This window comes from Trematosphaeria pertusa (assembly GCF_010094035.1).
Source record: "Trematosphaeria pertusa strain CBS 122368 unplaced genomic scaffold BU26scaffold_21, whole genome shotgun sequence".
Taxonomy (NCBI): domain Eukaryota; kingdom Fungi; phylum Ascomycota; class Dothideomycetes; order Pleosporales; family Trematosphaeriaceae; genus Trematosphaeria; species Trematosphaeria pertusa.
In genome coordinates this window covers 361,523-376,713 of record NW_022987232.1, presented here as the reverse complement: position 1 = coordinate 376,713, position 15,191 = coordinate 361,523, and the positions used below count along the sequence as shown (strand labels likewise).

At 56.4% G+C, this 15,191-nt stretch overlaps 5 protein-coding genes across 5 annotated transcripts; 2 read left to right on the top strand and 3 right to left on the bottom strand.

The window, feature by feature from the left end:
• Positions 1-899: 899 nt before the first annotated feature.
• Positions 900-2,678, bottom strand: BU26DRAFT_164390 (uncharacterized protein). The gene is made up of 5 exons (XM_033820191.1): positions 2,365-2,678; positions 2,205-2,307; positions 2,056-2,143; positions 1,617-2,006; positions 900-1,561 (listed from the first exon to the last, which is right to left on the bottom strand). Exons 1-5 carry the CDS (start codon positions 2,472-2,474, stop codon positions 921-923), a joined length of 1,332 nt encoding a protein of 443 aa, XP_033677060.1. The 5' UTR covers positions 2,475-2,678; the 3' UTR covers positions 900-920.
• BU26DRAFT_164371 (uncharacterized protein) lies at positions 2,344-3,177 on the bottom strand. Its single transcript, XM_033820190.1, has one exon. The coding sequence runs from the start codon at positions 3,032-3,034 to the stop codon at positions 2,573-2,575; it is 462 nt and encodes a 153-aa protein (XP_033677059.1). The 5' UTR covers positions 3,035-3,177; the 3' UTR covers positions 2,344-2,572.
• Positions 3,178-5,061: 1,884 nt separating this feature from the next.
• On the bottom strand, positions 5,062-10,308 carry BU26DRAFT_164354 (Sec7 domain-containing protein). The gene is made up of 2 exons (XM_033820189.1): positions 7,217-10,308; positions 5,062-7,170 (listed from the first exon to the last, which is right to left on the bottom strand). The coding sequence occupies exons 1-2, from the start codon at positions 10,017-10,019 to the stop codon at positions 5,165-5,167; spliced, it is 4,809 nt and encodes a 1,602-aa protein (XP_033677058.1). The 5' UTR covers positions 10,020-10,308; the 3' UTR covers positions 5,062-5,164.
• A 2,834-nt stretch (positions 10,309-13,142) lies between these two features.
• BU26DRAFT_164343 (haloacid dehalogenase) lies at positions 13,143-14,306 on the top strand. The gene is made up of 2 exons (XM_033820188.1): positions 13,143-13,416; positions 13,465-14,306. The coding sequence occupies exons 1-2, from the start codon at positions 13,245-13,247 to the stop codon at positions 14,031-14,033; spliced, it is 741 nt and encodes a 246-aa protein (XP_033677057.1). The 5' UTR covers positions 13,143-13,244; the 3' UTR covers positions 14,034-14,306.
• On the top strand, positions 14,254-15,181 carry BU26DRAFT_164340 (uncharacterized protein). The gene is made up of 2 exons (XM_033820187.1): positions 14,254-14,528; positions 14,578-15,181. Exon 2 carries the CDS (start codon positions 14,579-14,581, stop codon positions 14,957-14,959), a length of 381 nt encoding a protein of 126 aa, XP_033677056.1. The 5' UTR covers positions 14,254-14,528; position 14,578; the 3' UTR covers positions 14,960-15,181.
• Positions 15,182-15,191: the final 10 nt, after the last annotated feature.

Below are 15,191 nucleotides of genomic sequence, written 5' to 3'. Positions count from 1 at the left end.
TCGAGGGTCTAGAGGTGTTTCCGCGGGGTTCCGGACGCAGTCAATTGTGTCTGGCCGGATTTCAAGATGAATAGAATGATGATGGAGGAGGAGGAATGGTGGAGATGAGGTAGTAGGTGTAATGATATGGGGCTCGGCGGATCAAGAATTTTAATGGCGCACCGGAAGCTCTGGAAGAAGACACAAGCTCATCGCTGGCGCATCCCGCAATCAACAAGGCGGCCATGGTGCTGACTGACCTTTTGCGCGGAAAAGAACCCAGCGTCGATCACCTTGGTCTGTGCTGATTGGTGTTTCCTCCGACGTCTCCACTCTCAATCCTCAACACCCGCCGAGCATCGCCGGTTTCTGGTTGAGGAGTGTCTAGGCAATAAACGCTCGCAAGACATAGCTTGCTAATGAACCGTGAATACTTATAGCCACTAGAAGGACTTCAAAACTCGATTGCCTCGTACAGAGCAGTCATGGCATCATCCCAAGAAACCCCAGAACACATGCGGGCGGCACTGGGATGCTTGTTGCAAATCACTCGTCTCATCCCGAGCGTGACAGAATATCTGATTTCTTTCTTGGTATCCAAATTCAATTCGCCAACACCAAGCGTCAGAATCAAAACGCCGCCCATGAAAGTATCAAACAGCATCAAAAACGCTCCCCATAATATTTACAATCGAAGTAGTACAGCTTCTTTCAAGCGCGCACTTGGTTCGTCAGCAGCCGTCAAGAATACCCAATCTTTTCATAGGTCTTGGTATCCAGAATCCCCATTAGACCCAACCCGTAATGCGCGCGTGGTATCAATCGAAAAACGTTCAGCGGCCGTGAAATCTACCCCTCTTCCCGAGTCACATGTATATGTACGTATTTACATGACGTAGAGGATGTCGGTGTCTGTTGCAATATTAGCATTCGCTTTGGCATTATTCGCCGAGGACCGAGAGGAATGGCTTACTCAAAGGGTGGCTGCAGCTCAGCTGTGGCTTCTGGCTGTACTTGCCCTCCAGCTCATCACGGATGCTGTTCAGGAGCTGGACGTAGCTCTGGTTCGGGTTCTTCTTCAGGGCATTGATGAAAGCCCAGGACATGGCTCCCGTTGCCTCACCCTGGATGGAAGCGTCGGCTGAGGTCTGCGTATCCTTCGATCCACTCCACATGATAACGTCTGCGGGGCTGGTCTTCGTCCGCAGATTCTTCTTGTACACTTCGTCGCCCTGCGTCACCTTCTTGAACAATCCGCTCGCAGTTGAAATCATGCCACCGATATCCTTGCGCGCGTAGCTCGAAACAATACCCAACAAGCCTTGACCAGCCTCCTTCGCCAGATTCGGCTCCTTGAGCACACCTTGTGTAGAGTAGATGTATGGGAGATCGAGCGCGGATCCAGAGTGGCAGGAATCGAAGATGGCAGTTAGTCGAACACCCGGTTGGAGGGGCGACACGAGGATGCGGTGCATTTCGTCGTCGACAATGTGGCCTGCGGTGCGGAAGTCAACGGGGTAGATGACCTCGTCGTAGCCGTCGTCTTCGTCGCCGTCGAGATCTTTCGTTTGGCCGCCATGTCCTATTATGCTGTGAGCTGCTGCGGCATATGACGCGTCTTCCAGTGTTTGACGTACCTGAATAGTGGAAGAACAGCGAATCGTTCGGTCGCGCATCCTTCACCAGCCAATGCATCGCCCTCAGAATATTCGCCTTCGTCGGCTGGCTCAGCGGATTGTGCTGGTCGTCGGTCAAAGTCACCATATCCTCGCGCTTATACCCAAAGTGGCTGTTCAAATACGTGCTCATGTTCTTGACATCGTTGATGCAGCCGCGGAGCTGGCCCCGCTGGCCGAAGTAGTTAATACCAATGAGGAGCGCTTTCCGACGGCCATTGCATGCCGAGTACTGGAACGAGTAGCCTTGAGGCGCGCCGTGACCGAAGTTCTGCGGAGCCGTGGGCGGAGGTGGCGGCGCGCTGTGGTTGCCGTGTGTCCACTGGTTACTGTTGGCTGTGGGCATCATGCCTAGACGCACGTCAGCTAAATTCACTTCTCACAGAGCGTGCTGTCATACCGGGTCGAGGATACTGCTGCGGAGGCACGGGAGACGGTCCTTGGTTTGGTGGCGGACCTCCGTAGCCATACTGCTGAGGTGGCGGGGTCTATTCACGCGTCAGCCCGAGTGATTCCGAATCGCGCTTCAATTCAACGCTGCAAACGCACCTGATGGTACCCATACTGCTGCGGCGGCGGAGTCTGTCCGTATCCGGGGTTGTATGGCGGCTGCGGCGACGGCGGAGGTTGATATCCGTACTGTTGTGGAGGTCTGCGCGGCACCCGTCAGCAGCGCTCAAAGAATCATCCCATCGCAGTTGCAACTCACGGAGCGCCATAGTTCTGCGGCGGAGGGTAGCCCTGCGGCGGGCCATAGTTCTGCTGTTGAGGCGGGGCGCCGTAGTTCTGCTGATACTGCTGTCCAGGGTAGTAGGACATGGTTGTGTGGTCGTGTGTAGGTGTGTAGGTGTGTATGGATGTGGTGGTGTTGTTGTCGTGCGCTGATCGAAGCCGAGGTCGGGACGGCCGATGTAGATCTATGGCTGAAGTGGTCCAGGGAATGTAGCTTTGTCGATCCTCGTCCGGGAAAAAGGTCGCGCAGTAAGATGGAGGACAGCAGAGGTAGGTGTCTGCGGAGTATAAAAGTGCGGCTGACGGACGGACGCTCGAGGTTTTCCCTGGCGGCGGGGTCTGCAGGGCTGAGAAAGCAGACGCCGGGTCCAAGCGCAGCGAACGAACGAACGAGGTGTAACCGTGAGTCTGGCCGTGAATGCGACGCTTGAGGAAGGATGAGCGACGATCACCTGCGGATAAGGGAACAGGGAGTTGAATAAGGAAATAGGATGTGATGTTGCCGGTGTTCGGTTCAGGGGTGCGAAAGCGGAGCCAGTGTGCCAGTGTACTGCGTAAACTCGCCGGCGTTCGGGACGCGTCCTCTGCTTCTTACTTCTTTCTTCTGCGGCGACGGCGTCGAACGACGGTGAAAGTGCGTTTCCCATGGCGCCGTCGTCGAGTCTATACCTCCACCTCGAACCATTCTCATTGCTTTTGCCAATCCTGCGCAGCCACTTCCACCCTCCAACACAGTGCCCCAATTTCCACCACGAATACGTGTACAACCCGCAGTCTCCCCATCCGCATACCCGCCACGACGAGGCTTGACAAGTCCGCTTATGCACGACACTGACCTCCATGTGACTGCTCTTGTGCCCTTTCGCAGCGCTGATTCGCCGGCCCGCAAAGCCTCGAAGCGGTAAAGAGAGATTGGGCGCAAGGGAGCTAAGCTCGGGGCGGCGAGCCCGAGGGCGCACTAGAACTACCCAGGAGGTCCACGATGCCGACTGAACCCCAAACTCTTTCCCTAGACGGTACTGCATACATACTGTACCGCATGGCTGCTTCACCCAGACAAAGATGCGGTAAAGCTTCATGTAGTGCTAATGCAGCTCTCGATCAGCTACCCAGGGTAGTGCATGTCCAGCGACCAATGTCTCTCCCCCAGCACGCCCTCATCCACCAATCCCGTGCCCCTTCCGTCCCTCCATGTCGTCGAACTAGACACAGCTTTCCCTTTCCGTCCGCGCTTTTCTTCTTTCCCGTGCACCATTCCCACGCGCGCAGCACGGGCGGGGCAGGGCTTTGTTCCAGCCCGACGCAGTGGGTTTCGGTGGCTTGCGTCGGGCAGCGCAAGCGAACGGTCAAGACCGAACGACGGCGATTTGATAGGAGGACGTGGGGTGCTGTCGAATGCTATGCTGTCGGCGTTGAATGGCCTGGCATGTTGCAGTTGAGCTGGCTGCTGTCATGATGTCTGCAGGGTAGTCGGAACCGCCAATGAGAGATTGGGCGTGTCCTGTGTAGGGGAGCTGTATGGTAAGGTGCCATCGCATACCGCGTACGGAGCCCTTGTCCAGCGTCGACGATGAACTCAAGCACGTCTGAGCCTCTCTGCACGATCGATCTCTGACCTTCTCCTTCTCTCTATGCTGGGTCTGAAAATAGACGGCTCCATGTAGCATCGTTTAGACATCAAACAACCTACGACCGCGGACGTCGTACCCGCCCAACGGCGCGCTCGAGCTCGCCGAACTCGCCGAACAGAGCCTCAATCGCTCAACCCCAGACGCTCCCTCCGCTCAAGTACCCAAACCAACCATCTGCGACTGTAAATCGGCGTCTCTGAAATGCTCCCGACATCCTGCCAATCAGAGGAGACGGGAGTAGTGCATTGCATCGTATATTGTTCAGCCTCAACTTCCTTGGTCCCTTGGCGGTCAGCATCTTGACCGCATCTGTATATACAGTCCTCCTGCGACCGTTTAGCTGACCGCTTGATATAGTCTACTGAGAAGGTGAGTATGTAAGCCCGTACCTGAATTACCTGCATTTATCTCAACGTGAGACGAAAATTTTTGCCTGCGCCCCAAGCAGCAGCATAGCTTTGGAACCTTGGACCGGAGTAGTAACGCCTCCACGTGGGAGTGGGTCTGCACCAAGATAAACCTTGGAACTTTTGGACGGATCTCACCTTAGCCGGCGAGCGAGTCAAAAGCAAACGTAAAGGCACCTTGAGACGAAGGCCGCGGACCGTGCTTGAAAAGGTAATACTCCTCTTTCGAGGCTGGGTATATCATTAAAGTAAAATGCAGGGCTTCCATCCCAATCTCAAGCCCAACCAACCATCTAATCTTGAGGCGAAGAATATCCCTATGGATAGCAATTGGATCCTTCCGCCATATGCATCATAGTCCGTCTCGATATAAAAAGGAAATTAAGCTGAAGGCCAAATAGCACGCCCGTCTGAATGTATCGTCGTACAATGCGTGTCGTCGTCTTGATGGTGTTGGGTCGGAAACAAAAGAGATGGCCATGGCGGGCAGGCCAAGGCTCGAACTCGTGAGGAGCGAGGAGAAAGGAGATCATGTACGTGCTGAGTGCCGCAGAAAAGAATCAGGAATTACAACGGGTATATCAAGCAACCGAGTGCGGCCGTTCCCGCAGCATGGGTTTCGACGAGTGAAGAAGCCTCAGTCGCCGCATCGTACGCCGCAGAGGTGTCAAGCCTATCCAAAACGAAAACAATCGTCAGTGTATGCAAAAAAGGAGATGTGTGAAGAAGTAGGAGGAAATCAGGCAGCGATGGGCTCGGAAGCTGTAGGGGCTTCGCTCGCACCATCAACTTCAGTCGCCAGCGGAAACCCGGCAGTGACACCATTGGCATCAGTGTCTTTCTCTGCAGTGGCTTCGCGCTCGGCGTATATCCTCTCCTTCGAGATTTGTGCCGCGGTGAGCGAGTCGATGTAGGTTCGGAACTTTACGATCTCTCGGAGAAGGTATGAAGATTTGCGCTCCCAGTTGGCCATGGCCTTCGCTGCGTTCGGGTGGCGCGGAGAGAATGCAATAAGCATTGGCGCCCTCAATTCGTTGTGGCGCGCGAGCTCCTCTTCCACATTCTTGACATAGTCGGTCAAGGCCCGGAGCTGGTCCACCTCCATCAAGTTGCTCGCCATCATGCTCGAGGTCGGCGGGCTCCAGTCTGCGAGGTTAACCTTGTCACCAGGAAGGCGGGCCTTGGGAGTGCCGGTAGCATGGTCGACAGAGCTGCGGAGGGAGCTCGCCATACTAGGACGAGGGACGTGTCCTTGCTGTGAATGTGAAGGAGGAGGGTCTTGTCGGATCAGAGCGGTGTTGATAACGGTGTCTCCCCAGCCATATTCTATATTGCTGACGCCGCCAACCAAGGGCTCTTTGGAGAGCCTAGCAGACCAGTAGTTGGCTGTGGAGACAAACTCCTTGACAATATCCGGAGTGCCGACCTGGAATAAGTGGACTGCACCAGTTGGGAGAGACAATGCCCACACATGTGGGCGAGACTTCGAGTAACCGGGCGGGGGCAGCGCACTAGCAATCGTCTGCCGGAGAAGGAAGCTGTCAAGGGCTTCGGCGTTGTCCATCCAGTTGCCGCCACCAACAACACTTCCTGCGGAGGGTCGGGATTTGTTCTTGTGACGCAAAGACTTGGAGTTCATGCTGAACGAGAACAACCGCATGTAGCCTTTCTCGATGACGGCGAAGCATTCGTTCCAGGTTCGGTCTTTGGCCTTCTTGTCAAGCGCCTCCAAATGATGCTTGTGCTTGAGGATGCCCTCCTTTGCCCACGGTGCTCCGACAAGCTCAAGGCTCTCATCCTCGAGCAGTGGCGCAACACGCGTAAACTCTTCGTCGCTGGCGATCGTCATTCCCTCTTCCCGAATGATAGCTTGGCTGAGCGCATTAGCGAATCCGATGGCCTGCTGATAGTCTCCGTGGGCGAAATGCGAGCCTAAAGACTCCATCGACATGGAGGTCTGAGTCTTGCCATGTGAGTATCTGCTCCAAGTGCTAGAGCCAGCGGGGCTCCAGACGGATCCATCGTCGAGGCTCGTTCGGCTTGACGCTACGGTCGAAGTGGGGTACATTCGCGGGCGTGAACGCGCCTTGGAATTCCAGCTCTTGCCCATGCTCCGGAAGTCGGTCTGAGATCGTCCGCGGTAGCTCATGTTCTCGGATGGTGCTTTACTCAGAACACTGGGTGTACGCCGAAGCATGCCGCTGACCGAGAGAGAATTCGTGGATGGCTGCTCGTGAACCTGCAGCGAAGACGCTCCGTGAAGGGGTAGACGTTGCTTCCGGATGGAGTCATAGAAATCTTTCAGCACGGTCTCGACCTGGTACTCCCATCCCTTCACAGGGCCGTTATAAGGAGCATAGACCAGCAAATTTGCGTCAGAGGTGGCCGAGTCGGACAACACGCCTTCAGACCCGCTTCGGATGGGCGGTCTGACGGACAGGCGACTTCGCGCCCTCCTGCCCTCGAGTTGTTCCTCTGCGGCATCTGCTGGGAAGGTCGTGTTTTCAGCAGCAGGCGAATTGGGCTCGGACTTGTCATTCCAAGGAAGGGAGCCTCTCCTAAGCTGAGTAGACTGCGGCCGGAGGGTCTCGTCAGCTGCGTCCTTAACCGCATCCTTGCACACGCGGGTGACCGTTGGGAGAGTGTTCTTGACGAACTGGCTGCGGGTCATCCTCGTATCAATGTCAGCCAGGTGCAGGTCGGTATTGAGCAGCAGAATCGAGTAGCAGATGGTGTGCACGACATCTGTGCTGCATTAGCAATAGCAAGTTTATGGTTCCAGTCTACGTACCGAGAGCCTTGAAGCCGTGGTTGGGGTTGCATTCGCACCACCGCTCCGACAGGCTCATGAGGATGCGGTCGACCTGCTGCGTCTCTGCCTTGAGCACAAGCTTGCCACAAAGATCGCGCATGGCGGCGAGGATGTTGAAGCCAGTCCAGTCGAACAGCTCCATGTACGCCTTCCGCATTCGGATACTCGTCGTCGTGACGTCGCCCAGAACGGCAGCGGCCTGGGCTTTCTGCACCACAGGGTCCTCGTTGTTGAAGATGCGGAACGCACGCTCTCTGTCTTCATCGACAGGCTCTTCGTGCTGAGGGCGATGCTCAACGATGGCCGGCATGTTGTCCGAGTCACGGCCCTCGACCTGCAAGATAGGAAGGCTCGTAGCGGAGTGGAATACCTCATTTGTAGAAGAGGAGGGCGTGGGCGGTTGCACCGACGTGGGCGACTCCTTTTCGAGCTGTTTCTGCGACGCGTGTGCGCCCTCCAGGGGAAGCTTGAGGTCCTCGGCGTCGTCGCCCGCGAGTTTCTCTTCCGACGACGTGGGCTCCAGCCAGACACGCTTCGCCCTGCCCGTGCTCTTCTTGACCGACGCCTGCTCTTTCTTGGTGGGCGACGTGATAATCCAGCCGTCGTCCTCGACTTCGGAGGCTGACGGCGACGGCGAGCCCGTTGGCGCTGCTTTGGCGTCGCCCGAGCGAGGACTCAGCAGGTCGGCCCGCTGCTCCCGGGTCTTGGGTCTGCGACCGCTCCTGCCTTCGGTCCCAGAGTGGGCGGATGGAGATGACGTGGGGCATGTCTTGGGCCGCCGCGTTTCATCCATCCCGCCAAACGCGTTGCGCTCGCCTACTGGTGTCGCGCGGCCGCTGTGGTCCTCGTTGCAGCTGCTGCTGTCTGCGAGGAAAGTGTCTTCCTGCATGCTAGCGAGATTTGTCTTCCCATGCCTCATCTTCAACTTTAGTTTGGGGCTATCGGTGCTTGCCAAGTGCGCTGCTTTCACTTGCTCGCCTCTCGAGGAGGGCGGCGTGTTATCCGTACCGCGGGAATCCGGCTTGATGGCGCGGACGGTTGCGTCCTTATGCGGCTTGTACCCAGGCGAGAACCCGTTAGATCGCTCACCGTTCGTCAGGCCATTGGCAGCGGCCTGGTGCTCCCGAGTGTCGTACTTGTCTCCGGGACTACCCAGGTCGTTCAAATACGGGTTCATAACCTTGCGTAGACTACTGACGCCCGGACTAGGCTGAGGAGGCAATACCTCGTGCTTAGACGGAGCCTTGAAATCAAGCGTCATGACCGGAGGTTTGGTCGCCTCGGAAATAGACTTCTTCCGCCGCCTAAAAAAGGACGAGTGTTTCTTGGCTAGCGGCGGCGGCGGAGGCTGCTGGCTCTGGTTGTGCATGGAGTTGGCGGTCTGTGGAGCTCTGGACTGCGCAGGTTTGAGCTGCGTGGCAATGTGGCTGGAACCAGATGGAGTGGTCCGCGGTCGTGGGGAATAGATGGAATCGATCTCGGTGGGGCGCTGCGCAGCAGAGGCAGGAGATGGCTCCATGCGCGAGCTGTTCGAGTTGGTGGACGAATTTGACAATTGCACTTGAGCCTTCGGGAGACCACCACCGAATACGCGTCTGAAAAAGCCCGGCTTCTCCTTGGGTGTGGCAACGGGAGAGGATGAATGGAACGCTTGCTTCCGCGTAGCCACGGTTGGCGATGGGGCCGGTGGATCTTGGAACGTCGGAATCGGGGGTAGGTCCCGAATGTTGCTGGCATTCACAAATTCCTGCGCCTGGGCCCTCATGTTCGGCTCAGGCTGGCTCTTGTTCTTTCGCAATGTTCTGTAACTCGTCGTCGACCGAACACTACCCTTTCGCCGGGGTACAGGAGCCTGCGGAGGAGCGTATGAGGGCTGTGGCGGGTAGGCGATTGGGGACTGGGGCGGAGGTTCGTGCTGTACTCTCCTGGGCCCGGCGGGGATGGTGGGTTCTGGGGCTGCGTCGTACTCGTGGTGATAGTTCTGGTAAGTAGGTCTGCTCCTATCCAAAATAGCTTCTGTCTTCACCGGCGATGTTCTTGACGCCCCATTGCCGTGGTCAAAGCTGGCCGAGCGGTTTCCAAAACCCAAACGGTGGGTTCCCAAGATTCCTGCGTGTCCAAAGTCCATACTCGAAGAGCCGCTTCCTTTGCTCCCCTTCTTCCCGCCGCTCCTCATGTGCCCCGTCTGCTGAAAGTCGCCGTGGAGGCCGTGTGTTTGCTTGGACCCCGCGCCGGACCAAGGCGCCCTTAAACTGCCTTTCCGGCTCATTGTGGTCGGAATATTATTACTACTATTACTCCTCCGTCCCCGTGAATGGTGGCTCGAGTATCGCGACGAAGTATCATCGATGTGCAATTCGTAGTCGGAAGACTGCGACGAGGCATATGTATGGCCGCGGTGCCGGGAAGGTCGCGGAGGAGGGTAATGATTATCTGTTAAGAAGAAGTTGTCATGGTCAAAATTAGAATAGAGTGCAGCGGGGTGGCTGAACTGGGCCGGCAGCTGGTCGAGCGAAAGCAGCATATTGTCCACGACTGAGTCCCGGGTGCCGTCGCCAAAGGATAGGTCGTGGGAGTCTCTCAGTGTCTCCTGCTGGCCGTCGCTGTTCCGCGCGGTGTCGACCGGCGTGGCATCGTCGAAGAAAGTTTGGTCCTGGGTCGGGCGGGTATCGAGCGAGGGCATGCCCCCGTTTGCCTTGTACGTCCTCGAGGAGCCTGTCGGCGTTGTAGGCCGGGACTCTTCGCGCGCGTCGGCCCTAGAGCTGCTCCCAAAGTCTGCCATTGTTGGTGTGATGTCTGAGGTTCAGGCGTCGGGATTGAATGGACTCGGTACTGCCTTTCTGAGCGCTGGCATTCTCCGGCGCAGCGCGTACGGGGAACAAAGGCTGCAGAGCGGTGATTCGTGCCCAGACAATCGGAAGGGATTATCGTATGCGTCGGTGTAGGAAGCCGCGGGCGTCGCGGATGGCTGCAGAATCAATAGCGGGTTGCTGCGCGGCGGCGCGTTCCTCCTCGTCGAGCTGCGCCCTTGGACAGAGAGAAAGACCAGCGCTGCTGGCCTGTTTGGTGCGAAGGGTGGGTGCAAACGGCCCGCGGGGCATGACACAGTGCAGAAACACTGTCGAAAGTTGAAATTGCGGGCCGGCGGTGGTGGTCGTGGGAGCGTGGTCGACTCGGTTCAGGGGTCGCGGTCTCTAACGGCGGTGTGCATGGCAAAGTCGCGAAAATGGATGCTGCGCCGGCAGCTGCAGCGGACTTTGTGGGCGACGGCGGACCGCTCCAGACGTGATTACGGAGATGCTGGCGCGTGAGATGGGGTGTCACTGACGGGTGCGGTGGGCGTACGCGCTGGTAATATAGAATGCAAAAGAGCTATAGCCGCCTCGACCAGGAGTTTTTTTGGGGTGTTGCACCTCGTCAAAACGGCTGCAGGGGGGCCCCGACGGCGCGCTGGCGGACACCGCGATCACGACTCAAGCGCAGGACGAGCAGACCCAGACATCAGGTCCAATTGATGAGCTGCGCTGCCTGCGCGTCTTTCCAGGCGCGCTTCTGCAGGCGGCCAGGCGGCCTCGTGTAACCTCTTGAAACTCGACGACGGCGCGGCGGCAGCGAATCAGCGACGGGCCTGCCCCTGAGCGCCGCTCTGATCACAAGTTCGCCCCTCCAGGGCTCCCTCGATAGCCCAGGCCCGGAGAGAGATCAGGGACGGGCGTGCCACGCTATCGAATTGCCCTGGAGTCGGCCTCCTGCGGAACGCGGCGCGCCCAAAGCGGATGCTGGCTGCACCCTCGCCGCGTTAACGCGCCGGTATATAAGGCCCCAGCCAATCCACGGCCAGCTGCGCTCCCGGCTCAAGAAAGGGGACCGGCCTCATAGGGCAAGCGGAAATCCAATCTGCAAAAAGCACGCCCCAGGCACGTATTGACGTTGAGCAAGATATCAGTCGCCGGTCCCGAGGTTCCCTATCTCGACTTGGATTGTGACATCGTCCGAAACTCCATCAGCAGACGGTGTTTCGAGCCATGCATCCCACCAGTCGACAGCTCGCGGGACGGCGAGGACTTGCATCCGCTCTGCAGCGCTTGCAGCGACGAGTAGCGCCATCTGTGAGAAATGCGCTTGGCTTATGCATGCGCTTCTCTTTCTTTTTCTCGTCTTGCTTTTCGAATCCATGCCACCAAGCAGATCCGGGGAAGGTGGATGACGGGATGGCAGTCCTACGCAGCAGCCATGGCTCCGGCGAGATCCGACCTGGATGTCGTCTGACACCTCATTCCCGGTCCTGTTTGTGAGGTTTGTAGCGGTAGCCGGGTTGCTACAGTTTGCCCCGAGTTGCACAGCATAGCGAATCCTGGGGTACTACACCAGGCGACTACCGGGACCTGCTTTGCCTAAACGTCTTCTCCTCTGTCTTCGCCACCTCGCTAGCAATTGCTGACCCCTCTCATTTCTTCAGGTATGTGGTAGGCTCGCACGGCATTTGCTATCTCTGAGGATACGGCAGTGGGACGGTCGTGGGTGCCTGCATTAGCGTTCCCATCACCGTGTGGTTACGCATGGAAGGCTGTGGGAGCACTACCTGCAAAAGCCCTGTCTGATTCTCCATCTTCACTTCTCGCCGTCACCCTTTCCTTCGTCTATCCGGCTAATTCGCATTTTCGCATTTTCCCACACATCACCTCTTGGTCCTGCCACGTATGTACCCCGCATGACCCTCCGGAGTCGCATATCGCGCCTCAGACGTTGCCGCCTCTATCCCAAACGTACATTTCTTCCGTTCGCTCTCCCATTCGCCATGCTGAAGTCGCAAGCTGGAACCGAAAACGCAATAACAGCGGATCTTAACCTCACCCTATGCGTCTGGCGATAACCTCTCCTCTGTGCGCGTCGATAGGCGAAAACTTTAAAACCCGACCCAGGATGTTCCCGCAATGTTGCATAAGGAATGCAGCTGTCTCTGCGTTGCAGAGCGAATGAGCGTTGCGAGCGGGCTTGCAACTAGGAACGATAGGTCAGCACCTATACTCCATAACCTCGTTCCAGGCTCGAGGAACAGCAGCGCTTTGGAATCGGAAGCTGACCCGGGAGGGCTGTCAGCTTCTCACGCTTCAACTTACCTGTCTAGGCAGCTGATGGTTGTTTCAATCTACGCGCCCAAGGACTTGATTTGAGTTACATGCTTCCGCAAGCTCGTGCAACAAGACCAACGGGACGCTTGGATTGCAAAGATTACGCCATCACTTGCATTGCGGGGTTGTCCTAGTGTTTCTCTCGACTGAACACCGTCAATGCTACCTACATATCACTCATGCTGTCTTTGGGTCGTTAAGATGCTTGAGATTCACGTATAGCTTCGAGAAACCTCCAGCATGCGCGTCCGAATTACCGGCTCTATGCGAGTTAAGAGGGGAAATCCCACGACTCCAAAAAGCACCTTCGGAGCAGTTCGGCGGGCCCTGCCCTTTTAGGCAGTCGTTCGCTGTTCATCAAACTTTATGTTGCGATTGAGAGCACGCTACACTAAGATCTCCAGATCCTTCGTTCAGGGGACGCTGATGCTTCATGATGTCTTCCATGACTTTTCTACTGCTTAGATGCACCTTTGTAAACTTGGCACTGCTACTACTGAGGTACCTCGGGACTGGTTCCTGAACACCTCGGCGCATCTGATGCCAAATGTTGCTACCTGCATGTGACCTAGCCTCCACGTCGCAAGTCGCACATACCTAAAGGGCTGATCAGGGGCATTAGTAAGCGTCTCCGCCATCAGCTTGCTGTGGGCTTGGTCCTCTATCCACATCTATAGCTCGTGCATACTCGTAACGGAAAAGCAACCGTGACCTGAGCGTGGGGCATCGGATAGATGCAGGCCTCAGCTCCCCGCAATCGTCATTCTAACAGTACCACCGATAATTCCGAATTGTTAATCTCCAACATCATTAACATAATTCTTTGGGACAACAATTAAGAGAATTATCGTCTTCTAACCTTTCATAAACCCGCAATGGCTTCCCAGAAGGAGATTATACTCGCTTTTGACGTCTATGGCACGCTCCTGTCGACCGAGAGCATCGCGAGACAGCTCGCAGAACATTTTGGCCAGGAGAAAGCCGGAAGCATAGCACAAGAATGGCGGAAGTACCAGTTGGAATACACCTGGCGGTTGAATTCGATGCGTGAGTCCCCCGTAAAACATCTCCGATCACAGCAATAACACCGGCTAGAGAAATACGAGCCTTTCTCGGACGTGACTCGGAAATCTCTCAAGAACGCACTCGCCGACGCCGGCGTATCTCTCAATGACGGCGACACCGAGAACCTCATGAAAGCTTACAACACCCTGAACCTCTTCCCGGACGTGCCGCCGGTCTTCGACCATCTCAAATCAAACCCGCACATCAACGCCGTTATCTTCTCCAATGGCACCTCGCCCATGATCAATGCCTCGCTTTCCCAATCGCCTGACTTATCACCGCACGCCAGCCTCTTCCGCAAAGTCGTCCTCGTTGAAGCAGTCAAGCGCTACAAGCCGGATCCGGAGGTGTATTCCCACTTGCGTAGGGAGGTCGGCAAGGCAGAGAAGGGAGAGGAGAAGGATGTTTGGTTGATCAGTGGGAATCCGTTTGATGTCGTAGGTGCAAATTCGGTGGGGATGAGGACGTGCTGGGTCGATCGCGCGGGCAAGGGGTGGGCGGATCGGTTGGTGGAAGGCGAGGCTGGGAAGCCGACGGTCATCGTGAAAGGGTTGCATGAGGTGGTCTCGAAGATTGAGGAGTTTGTGAGCAAAGCATAGGGCGTTGGGTGTAGCGCGAGGATACTCAGCTCGTGATCTAGATCTCTAAGGTCCTTCCCCCAACTGACGTCCTTGACCGCTCCTTCCCAGCATCCCCAGTGCTTCAGCGGACAGCGACGACGTCACCGATCTCTGCTTCCTGAGTCTAGATCTTCTCCACGCGGCACAATATACAAAGCATCGTCTTCCCTTTCCACCACATTGTAAATTGTCACTTTCCTCTCCTTTCTTCCTAGTGACCTCCACGCTCCTTTATCCAAACGGATATATACTCGAATACAGACCACCACCCACGCGTCTATGGCGCGAGCCACCAGCTGTGCAGTATACTCATCTACCAAATCTCGCTCGTCGGCACGACTACCACCCAGGAATCTTCGGCTGCTCACCTGCTTCCACCTACCTGAGCGCTCACCCTTGTCGCACGCAGCATCGAATCTACGATCTTCCTAACGCGGCGGGTTGAGGGCTTTACCTGCTCTGGCGCAACATCGTGTAAGCAACAACGGGGTTCATATAATTCACGGAACTGACGAAGCCGCAGTATGGAAGCCCCCGGGCTCAAAGCCTGTCTTTCAAAGTGTGTCGATAGAACCATCGTTTCCCGCCACGCAGAACGAGCCGTCAATACAATCACCGCCGGTCTCTTCTGGGCGCCTCCTCCTCAGACGAATTGGCCGCTCCCTCCGAAAGACGTTTTCCGCGCCCTGGGAGAGGTTGTCATACTACTCGCGCCCGTCATCATCGCCCCTACGATATGCTACCTTTACGTTCTCTTCCTGTTGCGGAAGCGAAGCCTCAAGCACCAGTACGAATCGTACTCGAAGCAGCAAGTTCAGAAGCGGAAGATTACCTGGCAGGCGTTTGAGGAGAGGATGATGGAAGAGCGCATGCTGTCGGACAGGATAAAGGGGGAGGAGGATTAATCCGGAGAAGACGGGGTTTGGGGCAGACATCGTCTGGCAATATAGGGCAATCAATCATCTTGACTTGGGTCTTGACTCTTGATTCTTGCTGTTTGGTTAATGGGCAATGTGACTTGATGTGGGGCTTGAAGAAACTCCTGACGTTGGTGGGAGAGGTTTGACCTCTGCTGTTCTGGAGACGGAGAACTGTGATAGTCGTTTCCGAGCAGTTACTGTCACTCGCGTGTTACTC